The sequence below is a fragment of the Dermochelys coriacea genome, chromosome 4, assembly GCF_009764565.3.
Source record: "Dermochelys coriacea isolate rDerCor1 chromosome 4, rDerCor1.pri.v4, whole genome shotgun sequence".
NCBI lineage: Eukaryota > Metazoa > Chordata > Testudines > Dermochelyidae > Dermochelys > Dermochelys coriacea.
In genome coordinates, this window is record NC_050071.1 from 138,323,036 (window position 1) to 138,342,374 (window position 19,339).

At 48.8% G+C, this 19,339-nt stretch overlaps 1 protein-coding gene across 5 annotated transcripts in view; it reads right to left on the bottom strand.

Moving 5' to 3' along the window:
* Window positions 1-5,464: 5,464 nt before the first annotated feature.
* LZTS3 (leucine zipper tumor suppressor family member 3) overlaps window positions 5,465-19,339 on the bottom strand; it is a 130,215-nt gene continuing 116,340 nt past the window's right edge. For all 5 annotated transcript variants that reach the window (XM_038400618.2, XM_038400614.2, XM_043512771.1 and 2 more), the window contains 2 exons: window positions 17,000-17,830; window positions 5,465-15,375 (listed from right to left, as the gene is read on the bottom strand). In XM_038400618.2, the coding sequence (XP_038256546.1) occupies window positions 14,665-15,375; window positions 17,000-17,830 (1,542 nt within the window). In that variant the 3' untranslated portion in view covers window positions 5,465-14,664. The remainder of the gene's footprint in view (window positions 15,376-16,999; window positions 17,831-19,339) is intronic.

Below are 19,339 nucleotides of genomic sequence, written 5' to 3' on the forward strand. Positions count from 1 at the left end.
TCATGCCAGCATCACGCCGGTGCCACATGGTGTTACACGCCTGCTACCTGGGGTCATGCCAGCATCACGCCGGTGCCACGTGGTGTCACACCCCTGCTACCCGGGGTCATGCCAGTGCCACGTGGTGTCACACCCCTGCTACCTGGGATCATGCCAGTGCCACGTGGTGTCACACCCCTGCTACCTGGGGTCATGCCAGCATCACGCCGGTGCCACGTGGTGTCACACCCTTGCTACCTGGGGTCATGCCAGTGCCACATGGTGTCACACGCCTGCTACCTGGGGTCATGCCAGCATCACGCCGGTGCCACGTGGTGTCACACCCTTGCTACCTGGGGTCATGCCAGTGCCACATGGTGTCACACGCCTGCTACCTGGGGTCATGCCAGCATCACGCCGGTGCCACGTGGTGTCACACCCCTGCTACCTGGGGTCATGCCAGCATCACGCCGGTACCACATGGTGTCACACCCCTGCTACCCGGGGTCATGGCAGCATCACGCCGGTGCCACATGGTGTCACACCCCTACTACCTGGGGTCATGCCAGCATCACACCAGTGCCACATGGTGTCACACCCCTGCTACCTGGGGTCATGCCAATGCCACATGGTGTCACACCCCTGCTACCCGGGGTCATGCCAGCATTACGCCAGTGCCACATGGTGTCACACCCCTGCTACCCGGGGTCATGGCAGCATCACGCCAGTGCCACATGGTGTCACACCCCTGCTACCTGGGGTCATGCCAGTGCCACATGGTGTCACACCCCTGCTACCTGGGGTCATGCCAGCATCATGCCAGTGCCACATGGTGTCACACCCCTGCTACCCGGGGTCATGCCAGCATCACGCCGGTGCCACATGGTGTCACACCCCTGCTACCTGGGGTCATGCCAGCATCACGCCGGTGCCACGTGGTGTCACACCCCTGCTACCTGGGGTCATGCCAGTGCCACATGGTGTCACACCCCTGCTACCTGGGGTCATGCCAGCATCACGCCGGTGCCACATGGTGTCACACCCCTGCTGCCCGGGGTCATGCCAGTGCCACATGGTGTCACACCCCTGCTACCTGGGGTCATGCCAGCATCATGCTGGTGCCACATGTTGTCACACCCCTGCTACCCGGGGTCATGCCAGCATCACGCTGGTGCCACATGGTGTCACACCCCTGCTACCTGGGGTCATGCCAGCATCACGTCGGTGCCACATGGTGTCACACCCCTGCTACCCGGGGTCATGCCAGCATCACGCCGGTGCCACATGGTGTCACACCCCTGCTACCTGGGGTCATGCCAGCATCATGGCACTACCACACAGTGTGTCATGTCATTCCACCACCGTATGAGGTCAAAAATGTTATTAAAACTCCCATGTAATGTTGCTTCATTGATGTGTGGCTAGTATAAGTCACTGATCACAGGGTATATTAATGTGCAGCATATGGGGGAGACCTGGACATCCATCTGACAGTCCTAACACGCACCAACTACTGCCCCAGGGGAAACCAGCCGCTCCAGACAGATGTGTTGCCTTTTCTGGGGCTAGGATAGGCCGCATTAGACTGGTGCAACTGTTGCGTCGGCCAGCGGCAAGGTCAGGAGTAAAAGTCTAGCTGCGGCTCATTGCTGGGTCTGAGGCAGTCAGACCACGCCAGGGACCTCGGGGCTTTAAATGGAAATGGCAACTTCAGGCCTGACCGTTCCCAGTGTATAGTGAGCTCGGCAGCAGCCCCCTGGGCAGTGGGGCAGAAGGGGATATTGAGCAGAGCCATTCACCTGCTGCCACGTGAAATAACTATGGTAGGGAGCAGCTGTAACGTGACCGGCTGGAAGATGGCGGAGGTGCTCGGGTCGCTGGGAATTCAGTGCTACGTGTCACCCGTTCACGTACAGTGTGACGTCCCAGCAGGTGTACGTGAGCCAGGCGTGGGTATCGGGGGATCAGACCTGCTCTTGTGTGTGTGTTGTAATGAACCAGCTTTGTGTCACTGAATGAGCGTGCCAGCCCACAGGCAAGATAAGGGATCTGCTATTGCTGTTATAGGGGAGTTCTCCTATAGCGCAGGCTGGAGATGTGCCTGTGCAGGGGGTGTGAATCCCAGCTTCCTGTGTGTGTGAGATTTCCCCAGTCGTGTTCCACAACACGGGGCGGGGAAAATGACCAACATTTCAAATTCATTTCAGGGAGAACTGTGACCCTCTCCGATCAGGCCCCCCCATCGACTGTGCTCCCTGTCCTGCTGACCCTCTCCAATCCAGCCCCCAGGCCTGTGCTCCCCAACTTCCCCTGACCTTCACCAATCCACCCCCCATCCTCCCATCCCTCACTGATCTGACCCCGCCGCCTGTGCTCCCCAACCTCCCCTGACCTTCACCAATCCACCCCCCATCCTGTGCTCTTCCCCAACCCTCACAGATCTGACCCCCCCCATCCTGTGCTCCTCCCCTCGACCCTCACTGGTCCACCCCCCATCCTGTGCACCTCCCCCGATCCTCAGAGATCCAACCTCCCCAGCCTGTGCTCCCCGTGCCTCTGATTCTCTCTGTTCCAGCCCCCAAACCTGTGCTCCCCGTCCCTGTATGTTCGAGTCAGTGTTAGAATTCAAGGATTCCTGGCTCCCAGTCTTGTGCTCTGCCCCCCCATTTTTTCTAATTGCTTTGTTTGATGCAGCCCATTCATTTACGTGAGTGTTGCTTCATGCTGTAAACACTGTGCCCACCTGGGACTCTGCATTTTCATGATGCTGCAAACCCCAGCCATGCAGAACTCCAAGGCAACACTGGGGACAGACCTCAGCTCCTCCAGCTCAGTGAGCACAGGCCCCTATCGCTTGAGCTAATGAAGAATCCCCATCAGCAGTATCGGGCTTATGACACACAATCGAGCAGTTCTTATAACCAACAGAAGCTCAGTGGTACTCAACCTCTTCTGTACAGGGATCCCTCTCCCACCTACTTGGGATCTAGTCAGGATCCACCTTCCATTTAGCAGTAGCGGAAGAGCAAGATGGTTGCAATACTGATACCTCTTCATGTTGCCATGTTGATTACCCAGACAGTGATGGTGGCAAGTGGGCTGAGGCAAGAGAACCCTCTTCTAGCGCCATGGGTAGAGCAAGATTATTTGATGGCCCCTCCAGGTGACTTTGGGAAACCCTTCGTCCCCCTTGCTCATCTCTGTGTATTGGGATTTGGAAGTTCTTGCCTGAGTGTCATGGCTGAACCACAGCAGTAACCGGGGTGCAAGAACCGGTTGGCTTCAGTGACTTATCCCTTACCATACCCCAGCCTCTCCCGGCGAGTCATTATTCGTCGTATGCTCACAAGCCCACGTTTCCAGAGCTGGCACAGCTAGGACAGTGTAAGGCAGCGGCCGGGACACCGACATGACAAGCTGCACCCTGGAGTTTCTATTCAGCCTCTGGAACAACCAGCGTTCATTCTGTGTTCAAGCACTGGGCTCCCTCCAGCCCAATTTGAGCAAAACAGGACTTCTGGCAGCTGTGGGGGGAATTTTCAAAGGCATTCAGGGGATTGAAAATCACCTCCTCAAAACCTGAACAGAACAGGTGGGGCATCAGGCAAAGAGGCAGAAAACTGATGGCGGCAAGTTGAGCAGCCCATTCATCTGACCCCCTCACCCTTCCCTCCCCACTTCTCCCCTCCTGCTGTTCTATTGACGGAATCCCATCAGTTTAAGACCTAGTCAATTTCACTCAAGGAGTTACAAGCAAGTTTAGGTCCAACTTCTGCCTTTTGGTCTGCTGGGCAAATTTGGGGGTTTTACCATTGCATTTACCTGTACAGTTGTTCTCCCTCCCTCCCTTACACAGACAGCAGGGAATCTCATTAAGGTCTCGATCCTTCAGTTGGATCCATGCAGGCCTGGCCTTGTGCCCACCTGCAGCCATAAAAGGGGGTGGGGGGGTCCTTTCTCCCCAAGGGCAGCGATCGCAGGAGGTTGTTTGTTACAGCTGTCAGACAGAAACATGCACTGAAGGCGTAGGGCCTCTCTTCAAGCCTGGCTGGAGTGTAGCAAAGGTGGGAAAGGAATGAAGAAGCTAATAAATAACCCTATTGAAGTAAATAGCAGGCGGGAACCTCTCCAGAACAAACATTCCAGGACCCTCCCAGTGCTCGCAGCTCCATTCTCAGGCTCTCAGGCGGAACAGAGAAACAATGATCACTTTGTTAATCCCTTGGTGTCAAATCCAGTGATTTTGGCCCCTCACTACCTGTCCCCTTTTTGCCTTAACCACCCTGCTGAGACATTACCAGCAGCCTTCCCTCCCGGAGGGGTGGTCAGCCTGAGGAACAAGGATGGTGGCGCTCATCAGACATGCCAACTGGGGCAGAAGGTGGAGCTAAGGCTGATTAGGATTAGTTTAACTTGGCCTGGATGAGCCTTCTCCTTGCTACAGTGCCCCTATCTGTCAATCAGGGAAGGATGGGATGGCGGGATGCACAGACACAAATGGGAGATAGGGGCTCCGCTTTCAATGGGAATTGGGTGCCTTAAGGACTCTCCAGTAACCAAATGGTTAATAATATACTCTCCCACCCAGTGCATGAAGGCCCCCTTCTATTACTGTGACAATTCCATTCATTGAATGAAAGCCAGCAATACCCAGACTGCCACAAGCTCAGAGCGAGCTGAGGCGAGAGTTTCTTTCTTTTGTGGTTTGTTTTTAAAACCTCTGTGACCTTCTCCCACCCCAGACACAGCTGCCGAGGTCTGAACGCCGAGTACGACTGTCCATTCGCTCCCAATGCCCCTTTCCATCTACGAAAATACAGACCAGCCAGAAATGCAGATTCTTAAAAGGAGCCTTTCTCCATTTTATTTTGCTGGAATAAAAATCCTTCACAGTCAGATATTGATATAGAGAGATAGCTAGAGATACGTATACATATAGATCTTTACATATATATATATATACACACCTATCTCTATATGGACATATATATATATATATATATATATATATATATATATATGTACACTAGAAAATGCAAAAGGCAGTGACTCTTCACAACATTATAACCCAATGGAGATATACAATAGACTAATTGTTGATTGTGAAGTGTGCTGGAGGTTTAACAATAGGTTTCTAAATGGATACATCTTTGCTGTACAAAAAGTCCAGGGTTTTTTTGTTTTTTGTTTTGTTTTTTGAAATTTCTTTTCTTTAAACACATTTACCAGAGGCAGAGTTAATGCGACGGTGTCTGAATATGGACATGAGCCACATCTAGGTTTGTTTTAATTAATACTTATTCTTTTGAAAGTATTTGTTTTCGTGGATATTTTTCCAAGTCTCGCTAGACAGAGTTCAGAGAGACCCATCAACAGTCAACGTGGAACACAGGGGAACAAACAGTTTAACTTCTGATTTGAATTCACAGTAAGAGCAGATAGTGAGTAAGAAACAAAACACACAAGGTCAGGACTTGTGCAGAAGATAAGGACTTACATTTACAGTAGGGCCGTCCCAAGTGCTGCCTGCAAGTCTATGTGGATTCCAAAGAAGCCGTCTGCGGCTAACCCAACCCCTACCACTGGCAGGGTCAGGCTCCAACCTGTTCAGCTGTCGGGTTTTTATTGCTGGTGATCCCAGACAACATGTTAGGCCAGATCCTCAGCTGGCCTAAATTGGCATCTCTCCACCGAAGTCAACAGAGCAATGTGGACTGCCAGCAGCTGAGGATCTGGCTCACTGTTCCTGTAAAGGTTTCAGAGTAGCAGCCGTGTTAGTCTGTATTCACAAAAAGAAAAGGAAATCTGTCAACTTCAAATTAGTCTCTAAGGTGCCACAAGTACTCCTTTTCTTTTTGTTCCTGTAAAGGAACAGACACAAGACAGAGACAAGCAAATAAGACAGGAGAATTTAGTTTTGATTTAAAAAATCCAATGTAAATGTAAAGGCAGGTTGGACACACTCCTGGCAGGTCACCTGTCAGGGTCCCACATGCTTGGGTGCTCCCAGTTCACAGCTTTTAGAAGAACAAATGTCAGACTTAGAGAAGATCTGAGGAAGTGCAAATGAAAACACCCTTCAGAGGTTCCAACTCAGAACCTGACTCTGTCATCACATGGTAAGAAACTGCATAGGCATTTGGTTTGCTCAGCACACTACTAGGGTGTGGCATTTTGCATCAGTGGGGTAGATTTGCCCATGTGATTTTGTTCCTCCAGTCATCCAAAAGGAACCAAGGTGCCAGGCCGACAGACTAGAGAAATACAGTGTCTTCCTAAGAGTGGGCCCAAAATGATACTCTGGATCCAACCTGCCCATACTTGGATTCTGACCAAGTTTGGATCCCAGTCCAAAATTCAGAGCTGCCCCGGTCTCTGTTTGGATCTGAATATGGCAAACTATGGCTGTAAAAGTATGGACACAATGGTTGCCAGTGGGGATCAAACTGGTACCTTCAATGCTCTAAACACAAGCCCTACCGCCTGAGTTAAAGGACTCCTGTCAAGAAGCAGAAAGCTGATATAGTTGCAGGGGCCAGCCCCTAGAGCGAGACATGATCGTGCATACTAGGGGATTCTGATTCACAGAAATCTGATTCACAGCCCAGGGAAGGCAATGGAAAGACTCCCACTTACTAAGAAGGGAGTCTGAACCAGGGCTTGGGCCAATGTATTACACAAACTCCGGGGAAACTCCAATCTCGAGTCAAACTGTGTAGCTTGGGCCCATCCCTCATCCAAATGTCATAGTCCTGACTCCAACGGAAGAAAGATGTGGGCTTCTTATACACACTGTCTGACATTAGGAGCATCTAAAGAAAGGCCCCATCAGAATGGATGGCTCTGCCTGACAGCATTTGGAGCAGGAAACAGCTACAGTTAAATCTTGCTCGACAATTAAATATCTTTGTAAGGGAAAGCCAAGATTGATTTCTTCTGAGAAAATAACCATTCAAATCCAGAAAAGTATGATCCTTGCTCTTCAGGTGCCTTGCCTGACACTGGGCCAAGCTACAGATTTTATTATATATTCAAGGATTTATGATCTAAACGAACACACTCACCTACCAATTTGAGCCATATCCCCAATGTCTCCAATAGGCCACCCTGTGTCTAACTTAGCTCCAGAGCCCTGTATTCCATTTGATTTGCTAAGAGAGGTCTCCATTAACAAGCGGGCATTTGCTAATAGTTCCCACACTGCAGTAGTCATGATTGTCATTGTTTCCCTCTTCCACTCAGATCAAGAGTGATCTGTGGAACCTGTGGGGGTGTGGGGCTGTGTATATATGTAACATCTGGCAAATGAAGTTCTAAGGGATCCCTCCCGCACTTGCTGCTCTGTGGTGTGTATGAGGTGTTGCACTGCGGCTTGCTGCTAGGTTTGGAACTGTTTTCCAGCACGGTTGCAGCCAGCTGGCTGCAGTTGTAACACTGTTTGAGCCCCCAGCTAATGCAGTGACAAGCCATGTGACAATGGCGCATGCTAGGCAAATATAGGCAGAGCATGAGAACTACGTTACTTGGGAGCTAGTTCGGAGCATGTTATTGGCTAGCACAAGTTGTTCCAAGAAATATCTGCGCACACTGGACAGGGAAATCATGGGGATCAATAGTTGTGCTGGAAAACAGGTGACAAGCATAGCTCCCAGAGAGGCAATCCTGAATTGGCCATAGCTAGCATAGGTCAAGCTCTAAACACAGATGGGGATGACAAGGGCAGATCCTGCTAATAATTTCATGGCAAAGGAGCTGCCAAAGGCAGCTGATTACTAACAGAAGGTGGTTCCTAAGAAAAGAAGGGCAATAGTTCCTTAATAGTGGAAGATCCAGGCCTTTCTGTGACCCCTGTACAGCAGGCACTGAGACTCACCCTGCCAGGGGCTGACTCCAGCTGGCTTGCCAAGCCAGTTGCTAGGAGTTCCAAAGGGAAGGGAAAATGGAGTGATGGCTCGTAGGTGTGACATCTCTCAGGGGTGCTTGCACGGTGGTCCCAGGCAATGTGCTGGGGCAACTTCCATGGTGTTTGGAGAAGGGCCTTGGGGGCAAATGTCCTGGTGGGGCAGAAGTGGTCATATGCGTGGATTTTGTGTCTTAGGCTACAGGGGTAAAAACAGAAGAATTCTTCGCACTGTATCAAATGTGGGGCCAACCAGGCCTTCACTGTTGTCACTGTGCTGCACATCCTGGCTGCTGAAACCTGCCCCAGCAGCTCGGTTCCTCACTACTTGAGCTAATGGCCTATCGCCACTGGGTGCGAACAGCATAGGTCCTATAATGCAGTTCCAATTCCATCCAGCAGTGGGCAGTAGTTCACACACATGAGCCTGATTGCTATAGAGCACACTAGCATGCCCCTTGTGCCAAACCGTGGCCTTGAGCCCCGCATCAATCGGTGAGACGTCGCTACCTCCAGGAAGTTTATTCTTTGTGAGGGACATTTAATAAGTTCTCTCCTTTGAGGCGAGGGGCACAAGGGGACAGGGGGGAAAGGCTGTTCTCTTTGTTCTCCTATAGCACTTTCAAAATAGGTCTATCTCAGGCAGCACTTTATATTTTTCTAACCCCTTTCAGATGGAGATCTCAGAGCATCTTACAAAGGCTGTCCCTCTTAGGGCATTTCTTCTGAGCACCCAAGTCTCTGAAGAAGAATGGAGGGAGCTTAATGGCCTTGTCTAGGTGGGCTTTGTGGAAGGCATGCACCAAAGCAACAACAGGACGTCAACATCTCAGGTTCCCCACAGGACTATCAGTGGGTAGAAGGAACATGCAGATAAACAGGAGAGCAAGGGCCAAATCCAGGGAGATGGAGAACACCCTCCATTCCTATTGGAGTCAATGGGGGTTTGAGGATGCTGAGCACCTTGTAGGATGAGGCCTGTAGTCCAGAACTTAGCTCTTGAAAATGACTTCTGCTCTTACAGTCACCCACATAGAAGTCACAGAAATTTCTTTTTTTGTTTTGTTTAATAATCATATATACAGAAGTAGGCCATTATTTACATCCAAGTACATTTGTCTCTGTATAATTTAGCAGCATATAGTATATGATTCAGTTCCTATTTCCGTTAATAAGCACTTCACAAACAGAAAACCGTTAGTGATTTTCCTACAGTTTTATGCTAGCAACGATATTGGTTGCTTGTCTGTTTGCAGCGATGCAGTTGATCGCCAGTCAGTAGATTGGTGGAGACTAAGCAGAACTGGGCACAGCTAGGTGCGCAGTTTTAATCTCTAATCCTTTCCCGTACGGCTGTGAAGTCATTACACACCTGCTGCTCTGGAGACGAGCCAAAGCAACGCAGGTGTGACGTCTTAAAGCAATAGAAGCAAAATCATGGAAAAAAAAAACACATAAAGAAATAAAGGATCCCATTCTTCCTCCCTTAGACGAGTGTAACTCATTTGAGCCAAATCTTCAGATAATGTAAGTCCGGGGCTCTGGGGCAAGGAAGTTATGCTGATGCACATCAGCCAAAGATCTGCCCTACTGACTTCAATGGAGTCGTTAAGGATCAGGACCTTCTGCTTGGCAACCCACCAGCAAGAGGCACCTCAGGCAGCTCATTGGGGCATTAGCTCCGTGCTGACCTGGAAGGGAAGAACGCCCTTACTTGAATCACCAGCCTAACTTCTGAGCGTACCTCGGGTATTTGGTGTGGCTCTCCCACCGAAGGAATGGAGGGCTCACAGGTGCGTAGTTCAAGAGATCCGAGTAGATCCCAATCCAAGGTGACATCTCTGCAGGAAGAAAGGTAATGACACACAACCAGAGGGGTGGGAACAGGCACCTTCCGCCTGTAAGGTGGAAACTCTCTGCACAACACCCTCCCCTGTCCTTAAGTGGCTCTGTGGTCCCTAAAATCGGCAGTGTGTCCAGCAGAATGAGTCGGTTTTCCACCCAACAGTTTTGGTGGGGACTCAGGGAAAGGAAGGGAACAGGACTGTGCATTTGCTGGCATTTTGGCAAAACATCTGCCTACAGGATTCACGGGGGTAAGTAACCTCAAAAGGGGGCCCTCAGCTACCTTCTTGTAATGGCAACACATGGTGAACAAAGACCAAAGAACAATTTGCAACACAATCACCCTGCAGAAACGGTGACTTTGCTGAGTCTGGCTTGTTAAAGCGTCTGGCAAATTTGCATAGAAAACAGAAGCCAGTTAAGGAAGGGGCGGTGGAGTGTTCAAGGTTCAGCTTTTCCTTGGATTTCCCTTTGCACTGACTGATTCCTATCACAGCCTTAATGTCTCTTAAACATCGCCAGATCCTCAGCTGGTCTAGCTCCGACTTCAGTGGAGTGACACTGATTTACAATAGCTGAGGTTTTGGCCCAGAATCTTCATCCTCCCCCCACATCAATGGTGGACAATGGACATTAAGGGTGGTCTTAAAACACACCACCTGCCTGTTTACTGCAAAGATCTGGGATGCTGCAGTGCATGGGATACATATGTATTTAGGGGCTTTTTAATGCATGGATTGTTGGCCTCCCTACTCTGGGACACTCCTAGAGTATATCTACGCAGCAATTAGACACCTGTGGGTGTGCCAGCCAACTCTGGCTCATGGGACCCATGGGGCTGTTTCATTGCTGTGTAGACTTCTGGGACCCGCACAGGGTCCTAGAGCCCAGGTTGCACCCCAAGCCCGGAATTCTACACAGCAATGAAACAGCCCCACAGCCCGAGCTCCCACCCTGAAGCCTGAGTCAGCTGGCACGGGCTAGCAGCGGGTTTTTCTTTGCTGTGTAGACATACCCTGAAGGAGCATTCAGGAAGTGTACTATTGATCTGATTAGATCATTCTTTATTTAGGGAATGTTTCAAGCCTGCAAAACACGTAAATCTGCTATCAGGGTCTGTTTTGCACTTGTTAGGAATCAGTAGGAATCTCAGGTATGTATTGAATGGGTAGACGGCAACAATGTGAACTGCTAGCTGATGCTAACACAGGTTAACATTAGGGGTGTGAACATTCTCAAAGACTAATTGGGGCCCTTTAGAATGATAGGGGGAACTCCTGGCCCCACTGAATTCAGTGGGAGTTTTGCCATCAACTTCATTTGAACCAGAATTTCACCCCTAGTAATGGAGGAGATGTAACAGGTCCTGGGGCTCATCCCATTCGAAGTGCGGATCCCGTTCCCCTAAACATTGTCTCGTTAAATGATGGCCCGAAAAATGACATGTAAGGTTGGTCTGAAATCTATTAAAAATATTTGTAGTTGCTCAGCCCTTTTCCCTTCCATCCAAGGAGCTCAGAGCCCTTTGGGAACAGGAATAAATTCATCCCTATAAGGTAGGGAAGGATGGTTATCCTGGTTCAATTCATGGGGAATCTGAGGAACAGCAAGGTTGCTTGCCCCAGCTCACACAAACAGAAATCAGACGCCCCCCACCATTGCTTAACTCATGAAAAAGCCTAACTCTGAGGGTTTAGGGCATTCAGCCCCTCACACTGACTGACGGGGACTCAGGGTGCTCAGCACTTTGCAGGATCCAGCCCTCACAGGGTAGGTGGGTGGCCAGCTCCATTCAAGTCAAGGGAGTTACTCTGCTTTACGCCAGCTGAGGAACTGGCCCAGCTAATTTAAAAGGACAGAAAAAGGGCCTAATTTTGTACACGCTTAATTCAGCCTTTGCACACAAACGAGACATTTGCAGATCCATGTGGCCCAGGTATGGCTCCAACAGGCCAACATGCATATTAGACAACCCCCACCCCGGGTGCACAGAACGTTTGTCTGTGGAATTGCACTACCTGCTGCTGAAAGCCAGGCTGCAGCTCTCCAGGAACTGTAACTGCAGGCACCGGGGAGGGAAAACGCCCTGGCCCTGGAAACGGCACCAGGTCCAATGTTCTAGCTGAGTCCTATTCGCTGGTGTCTGCATACTGCTCTGTGCACACAGCCTCAGCCCTGTGCACCCTCAAGCAGCACTTGTTATGGCCAACTTTGCTGCCTGGCTGGGGGCAGATTAACGACTGGCACCTGGACACCTGAGCAGGGACACAATTGCACCACTAAAAATGGGCAGCACAGTGGGAAATCAAGCTTGCAATGCTAATGCCAGGTCTCGTCCATTGCTAAGACTGGAATGCAATAATGTGCCCTGCTGAAGCCCTTGTCGATGGACGGTGGCTGGGAAGCAATGCCCCCTCCTGCTCCGTCCTGGCTCTGCAGACAGAGATGACGGTGGCTAAGGTTGCTCCTCTTCATGTGACTGTGAGCTTTGCCACTGATCTTGCTCCCACTGACGTCAATCTCCCTCCTACTGTAAGTGCTTCTGCTCCCATAACTGGGCTACAAGGAACACGGTCAGAGCCTGACTCCTCTCTCACAAAGATGTTATACTGGAGTCATTCCATTGACTTCAATGGAGCAGAAACTGATTTAGGACCTCATCCAAAGCCAGTTAAATCAATGAGATTCTTTCCACTGGGCTTTACATCAGGCCCACCCTGTACATTCAGTATGTGCACCCCATCTCCAAGAGCCAGGCCCACTCCTTGTCCTACATAGCCCACCCCAAGACCAGGACAGTGCCATTTGGCCATCAATCAAAGGCCGTTTCTGAGGCAGCTGACTTGGGTTCGTCTCTGGGACAGCTAGTTTCCCAGGTATTTGCTTTAGTTTTTGCCAGACTGATGCAATATATTTTCTTTGCCTCCCTTAGCACAAGAGCAGCAGGGGGAAAACTGAGGAGCCCTCAAGATCAATTGCTGTTTCCCAGGACAGGCTGTGACAGGTCATCCCGCTAGATGCCTTCACTTGTACAGCAACAGCGACCATTGTCATCCACCAGCACCACCCGTAGCCCATGCTGGTCCCTGCTGGCGCGTGCTCAAAGGACAAAGTCAGCTGGGAAAACAACAGACAAACTCCCTGAGAACTGGTCAGTTTCCCCATTCTCCAGTGAGCCCTGCTTGCTGAATGCTGGGCTTTCCCCAAGATGTTCTAAATCCCAACCAAAGTTCAACCCCCCCGCCCCCCCTCGAGGAATTGTGAGCCACCAGCTCGTAGTGAGAGCTCAGCTAAGGGTATATATGGAAAATAAGCAGCTTCCATGCTTTTCTCGGCTGCTCTTTTCACAGTGCTGAGCCTCTCATCCTGCCTTTCTCGCTCAGTACACGCTTGGGCCTGAACTTTCATTGAAATCACCGTGTAGGGCTTTGTGTCACTGCTCATTCTACACCCTTTGTTCCTTCTAGCTCTACCTCTGGAAAGGACACCGGGCCTCCTCCCGAGTTACACTGAGTCTCCCGCACACCACTGCTTCCGACTGAGTCCCACTTGAAGACCCCTTTACACTTCCGGAAGGGTGTGACACATCCTTAGTAGGAGAGAGAATCAGGCCCATTTATGGCTGAATGCTGCCCTTGGGTCCAGGTGTGAGATTTGGCGATTGTGCACCTGCATCTGCAGGCAGAACTTGGCCCCTAGGATTTTCCTACAGCCCCAACTCAGTATGGTTCTTAAGCACATGCCTAGCTGAGGCCTTTGTTGAACTGGGGCCTAACTTACTTTCTATGCGAGGGTCTTAGCACCATGTATAGATGTGGCAGGAGTTGATGCTTGTTCACTAGCAGAGCAGAGTCTGCAAATGTGTGGGTGGTTTCCTGAGGCCCTTTTATAACTATGCCACCTCGACAGGGAACAATGGCAAGAGGAAATGCAACCCTGGTACCTTTCTTTGGGAATGGGATAGCGTCGCCACCTGGCATCCCCCACGCGTTAATTTCTGGTTTGGACAAACATGGAAGGAGTTTGAATGCTCCTCTGAAGCTTAGTCAAAGTTCTTTCCTCTGGGCTCTCTCCTGAGGACTGGGAATTGCTGCCTGAATCACTGGGGATTCCTTAACTTGGCCAGGCCAGAAATACAGGAAAAATAGTGGGGTTTGCTACAATTTGCCATTTCTGCTTCTAGTCCTGGTCATTGCCAAGAAGTGGAAGGGGACGGGAATGTAAATAGCAAAGCGAAAGCACAGCATGTATTCGGAACCTCAAACGCAACTCTTGGTTCATTTTGGGCAGCGGTTGATGTCGGCTCATTGTACCTCAACTGGCTTATTCTAACCCCTAGTGACATCATGGACCTTGGCAATTGTTAGCAATGCATTTGCTATAGAGACTTATCAGAATAGGGTCAAAGCCTGGTTTCACTGAAGTCAATGGCAAGCCTTCTACTGACTTCATCGGATTAGGTTGTCGGATAAGTATCATCGAGATAGGATACCATGACATGCTGAACTGCATGGTTCTTCTGATCCCAAGAGCTTTGCTCTGTTAGCCAATGTGGCTAAAAAGCCCTGAAAAACCCTGTCACTTTGCACTGTTTTGCTGCATGAACTAATGGGGGGAGGGAACAAATGCACAGGGCAGGGGAGTTGATGATGGTGGAAGGGATGGCAGCATATAGAGAAATAACAGTCACGATAGATTCCAAAAGGGCCACTGGGCCCTTCCTAGCTGTACCAGGAGAAACTGATGTAGCATCATCAATAGTATAACAATGTACACCCACGGTTAGTTTACTTACAGAGCACTGAGGAAGAGAGTAAGATGAGGGGTTCGGTGCATTCACACCTCTGGTGAAAAAGCACATTATCCTTAGGAAGATCACTGGCTGGAGTAGGTAGTACATGCACAGTAATAAAAATTACTTTTATTGACTTGGTCTCTTGTTAGATCTCAGTGGACTCTATGCGCTCTAGCCTGGATGGAGTCCATGTTTTTTTCTCCTCGGTGTAAGGCGGGCTGGTGGCCTTGGTGGTCAACTCATTCACCTTGTGCTCCAGGAGCTGGTTCTTCTGGTACATCTCCACATAGTTCAGCTGTAGCTGCTTCTGGTATTTGATCACCTTCTCCTTCTCCTCCTGCCACGTGCGCCGCTCCTCCTCAAAGTCCATCACCTGCTGCTCCCGCTGCTGGCGCTCCAGCTTCAGCTCCGTCTGGAGCCGCTCCATCTCCTTCTTCAGGGCAATGACACTGTCCTCGTTCTGGCGCTTCATCTTGGCCTCATCGCTCTCACAGGCCAAGGGGTCCCTTAGTTTCTCGGTGAGCTCCGCATTGAAATGGCCATGGTGCCCCATGCTGGCCAGCGTCTGCTTCAGGCCAGAGACCTCCAGTTCACAGTGGTTGAGTTTTTCCCTTAGCATCTGCACCTCATTCATCTTTCTCTGCAGCTCATTCTCGCAGATCTCCAGGTTGACAGTCTTGGAGCTGTAGGAGTCTTTCAGGGTGGTGATCTGCTCCTCCTTCTCTCTCAGGAAGCTCTTACCTTCTTTGAGCTGCGCCCGCAGCCCCACTATCTCGTTCAGTTTCTGAGAGACGTCAGCTTGGGAATCCTTCAGTTGTTGCTTGAGTAGTGAGATCTCACCAGCCTTCTGGCACACCTGGCAGAGCAAGCAAGAGCTATTCACACGAGCACAACATGTGCAAATGGCAATTTTCAGTGGCTTATAACTTGGCCAAATCAGAGTGGCTTTTCTTGGGGTGAGCAGGGGGGAACTCCTTGACCCCAGAATTATCCCCCTTCTAAATCTTTTTGTTCCCACTCCAGTGCATGGAGGTGATAGAGCTCTTCAAAAAAAACCCAAAGCAACATTAGGGCTCGGGTTGCTAATTTGGGTTAGGCATATTCCTGGAGGTTTCATCACATGACATAATATTTAATTAAAGATTAAACTTTAATTCCTGGAGGCGCCAGGAGAATCCTGGAGGGCTGGCAACCCTAATTAGGGGAAATATGTTAACATTGGGAAAACTACTTCCTTTCGGCAAACGTTCTTGGAAATGGCTGAAACTCACTTATGAAAATGAAGTCAGCCTGAGGCAGAGACCAGGAATGGAAAATTTCAGCCTGAACTGTTAAAATTTGGTAAACGTGTCAGCAACTGAAAACTGGGTCTGATAATGGAAAGGGTTAGGAAGCCTTAACTACAGGCATCACTGCCAGTTCTCTCTCTCATAAATTAAAAAACAAAGTATACGAGCTGTGAATTCAAGGGTTTGTTTAAACACAGAAGTTCCGCCAGTTTAGTTGAAATCGGTTTAAAAACTGATTTACTTACAGTGGTGCAAACCCTATCTGGACACACATCAGTTTAAACCTGACATACATCAGCTTAGCTGCCACCTACCAGCTGAACCAATAAAAACCAGATTTAACCCAACTAAAGAGAGTGCACGTACAAAGTTGCGTCGGTTTAACTAAAATCAGTTTAAGAAGAAGTCACAGTTAATCCAGTTTAGTTAATCCAGAGCAACTCGGTGTGTGGACGAAGTCTTGGCTGTATTACTACATGCCATAGAACAGATCAGAAGACGCCTCCAAATCCCAATGTAACAAGGATAAAAATAATTTGCACCAGTTATTGAGGGTGGTTGTGCCATTCTCACAACTTCTCCGCCACCAATGGGAGTAAAGTAAAAGACGTTGACAGAGATAAAAGGCATATGGGCACAATGGGAACCCTCATTTCTTTTCCCACCAGTTCATGCGCTTCTAAAATCAGAGGACCCCAAAATGCTTCATGAACCCTAGCTCAAAACATCTCCATGGTATTATCATCCCACTGGGGAAAATAAGGTGCATAGAGAGGTTCTATGACTTAAGAGTAGGCAGGCTGGGAAGAGAACCCAGTAGGCTAGAGTCCCACTGTTCTGCTGTGGCCACAAGCACAATACGTCTACTAATCTTTGGTATTTAGCAATTATTTATTCATGCCCAGATTGCTAACGTCTTTGGGCAAGGTTTCCTTCAGTCCATTCTACACGGAGGATTTTATCTGAGTTTGTCCTCTTTGTTGTACTCAATTAACTAAATGTTTTGCTGCTAGGGCCTTGATCCAGCAAAGCGCTTGATCATGTATTTAGCTTTAGGCGTGTAAGAAGCCCCCCTGAAATTAGTGTTCCGGTGCTTTGCTGGATTGGGATCTGTGTTAAGACGGACTGATGCTTTCACTCTCCAGACACTGGTGTAACTAGTGTAATGCTATTATTTTTCTGGGCCCTTACCTCCCACTTGGTTTCTTCAATCTTGGGAAGAAACTCTGCCTGTTCTTTCTTGAAAGCTACAAATTTTTTCTCCAGCTCTTCTCGCTGTTGGAGAAGTTGCCCCACATCATCCTGGAGCTTTTTTTTCTCTTGCTGGAGTTTGAAGATCTGGAGCTGCAAGGCCTGTTGAGCCCTCTGGGCCTTCTTGGAGACCTGCTGCAGTTTGTTTGCATAATTTTGCCTGAGGTCCTCCATTTCACGCTCCCAGATTTTTTGCTTCTCCTCAAACACTTGGAAGATGGCAGCCTCACTTTTGTCCAGGTTTCTTCTCATCTGCAGGACCTCCTGCTCCTTCTCCCACAGCCTGTCCTCCAGGTCCTGGATAACGTCATCTGTCGAGGGTGAGTGGAAAGGCATTGTTTCGTTCAGATGGTTGAGTCTATTGAAAGAAGAAGTGCTCTTGCTTGAAGACCGTCCACTATCTGAGGTAGATATTCCATTGTATCCCACTGTGTTCTTATCTACATACGTTGTGCCAATGCGGTTTATGTGACTAGTTGAAGCACTCATTGGGCCAACGTGCTGACTATAGCCTGTCCCGTAAGTGGGCAAGCTCGTCAAAGAGTTACGGCCAGAATCAGAAAGACCTCCCACTTGGTTTGTAGTCCTATTAAGGCTGGTCTTCTCCAGTCCGCTTTTGCCTGCAGATGGGCTATTGCTGTTGGTGTGATTCAAGCTCTTTCTGTTCTCGGTTATTCCATTGTTCTGCGGCGGGCAGAGATTCTGCATGGAATGGAAGTTTTTAGGAACTACTGGTTTAAAGGCAGAAGGTCTAACTAAGGGCTCATTGCTCTGCAAAGGAAAAAAGAATCACATATCAAACGTAGCCAGGAGGCTTTGTAACAATACACAAAAGATCACGGGCCTGATCCAGAACTGGGGTAAATCAGTGTAACTCTATAGGCTTCGTTAGACTCAATGGAGCAACACTGACTTACCCCAGCTAAGAATCAGGCCTCATGGTTTTCTACTGCTCAACTTTGAAAGACACTGTAGATTTTTTGATTTCATATTTGATGGACATCATGAATAACTCCTGCCAGTGCTGAGCTCAAAGCATTCCACTCCCCTCTCAATCTCTCTCGTTCTGTGACTGAACTGAATCAGGATTTATTCCAAGATCCTATCTTCATCCTTTTACACTCTATTCAGGTGATCACCATTTTCTTCTCTGTAAGAGAAAAAGGTGTCATCCTCCCATGGGTTGGAGTTGTTTAACAGCCCAGATAGAAATAGCTCTTTGTTGAGCATTATCTTCAAATTCCATGGTGTTATTTGTTGCATCAGACTATGTTTTAAAAGACTTTTCTCTAGTCAATAAGGGTGTGTTTTTAAAAGGAATATACCCCCTTTTATTGAAAACTAAAGTAAACCCTTGGACTAGTATGGAAAAAACGTTAGTGATGGCAATTATTTGCTCTGATAAAGTCCAATCCAAAGCTAAGTGAAATTAATGGAAAAGGAGTACTTGTGGCACCTTAGAGACTAACAAATTTATTTGAGCATAAGCTTTCGTGAGCTACAGCTCACCTCATCGGATGCATTCAGTGGAAAATACATTGGGGAGATTTATATACATAGAGAACATGAAACAATGGGTGTTACCATACAAACTGTAACGAGAGTGATCACTTAAGGTGAGCTATTACCAGCAGGAAAGCAGGAGGGAAAAAACCTTTTGTAGTGATAATCAAGGTGGGCCATTTCCAGCAGTTGAGAAGAATGTCTGAGGAACAGTGGGGGGGAATAGTTTTACTTTGTGTAATGACCAATCTACTCACAGTCTCTATTCAAACCTAAGTTAATTGTATCCAGTTTGCAAATTAATTCCAATTCAGCAGTCTCTTGTTGGAGTCTGTTTTTGAAGTTTTTTGTTGAAGAATTGCAACTTTTAATCGAGTGACCAAAAAGATTGAAGTGTTCTCCAACTGGTTTTTGAATGTTATAATTCTTGACGTCTGATTCGTGTCCATTTATTCTATTATGTAGAGACTGTCCAGTTTGACCAATGTGCCTGGCAGAGGGGCATTGCTGGCACATGATGGCATATATCACATTGGTAGATGTGCAGGTGAACGAGCCTCTGATAGCGTGGCTGATGTGATTAGGCCCTATGATGGTGTCCCCTGAACAGATATGTGGACACAGTTGGCAACGGGCTTTGTTGCAAGGATAGGTTCCTGGGTTAGTGGTTCTGTTGTGTGGTGTGTGGTTGCTGGTGAGTATTTGCTTCAGGTTGGGGGACTGTCTGTAAGCAAGGACTGGCCTGTCTCCCAAGATCTGTGAGAGTGATGGGTCGTC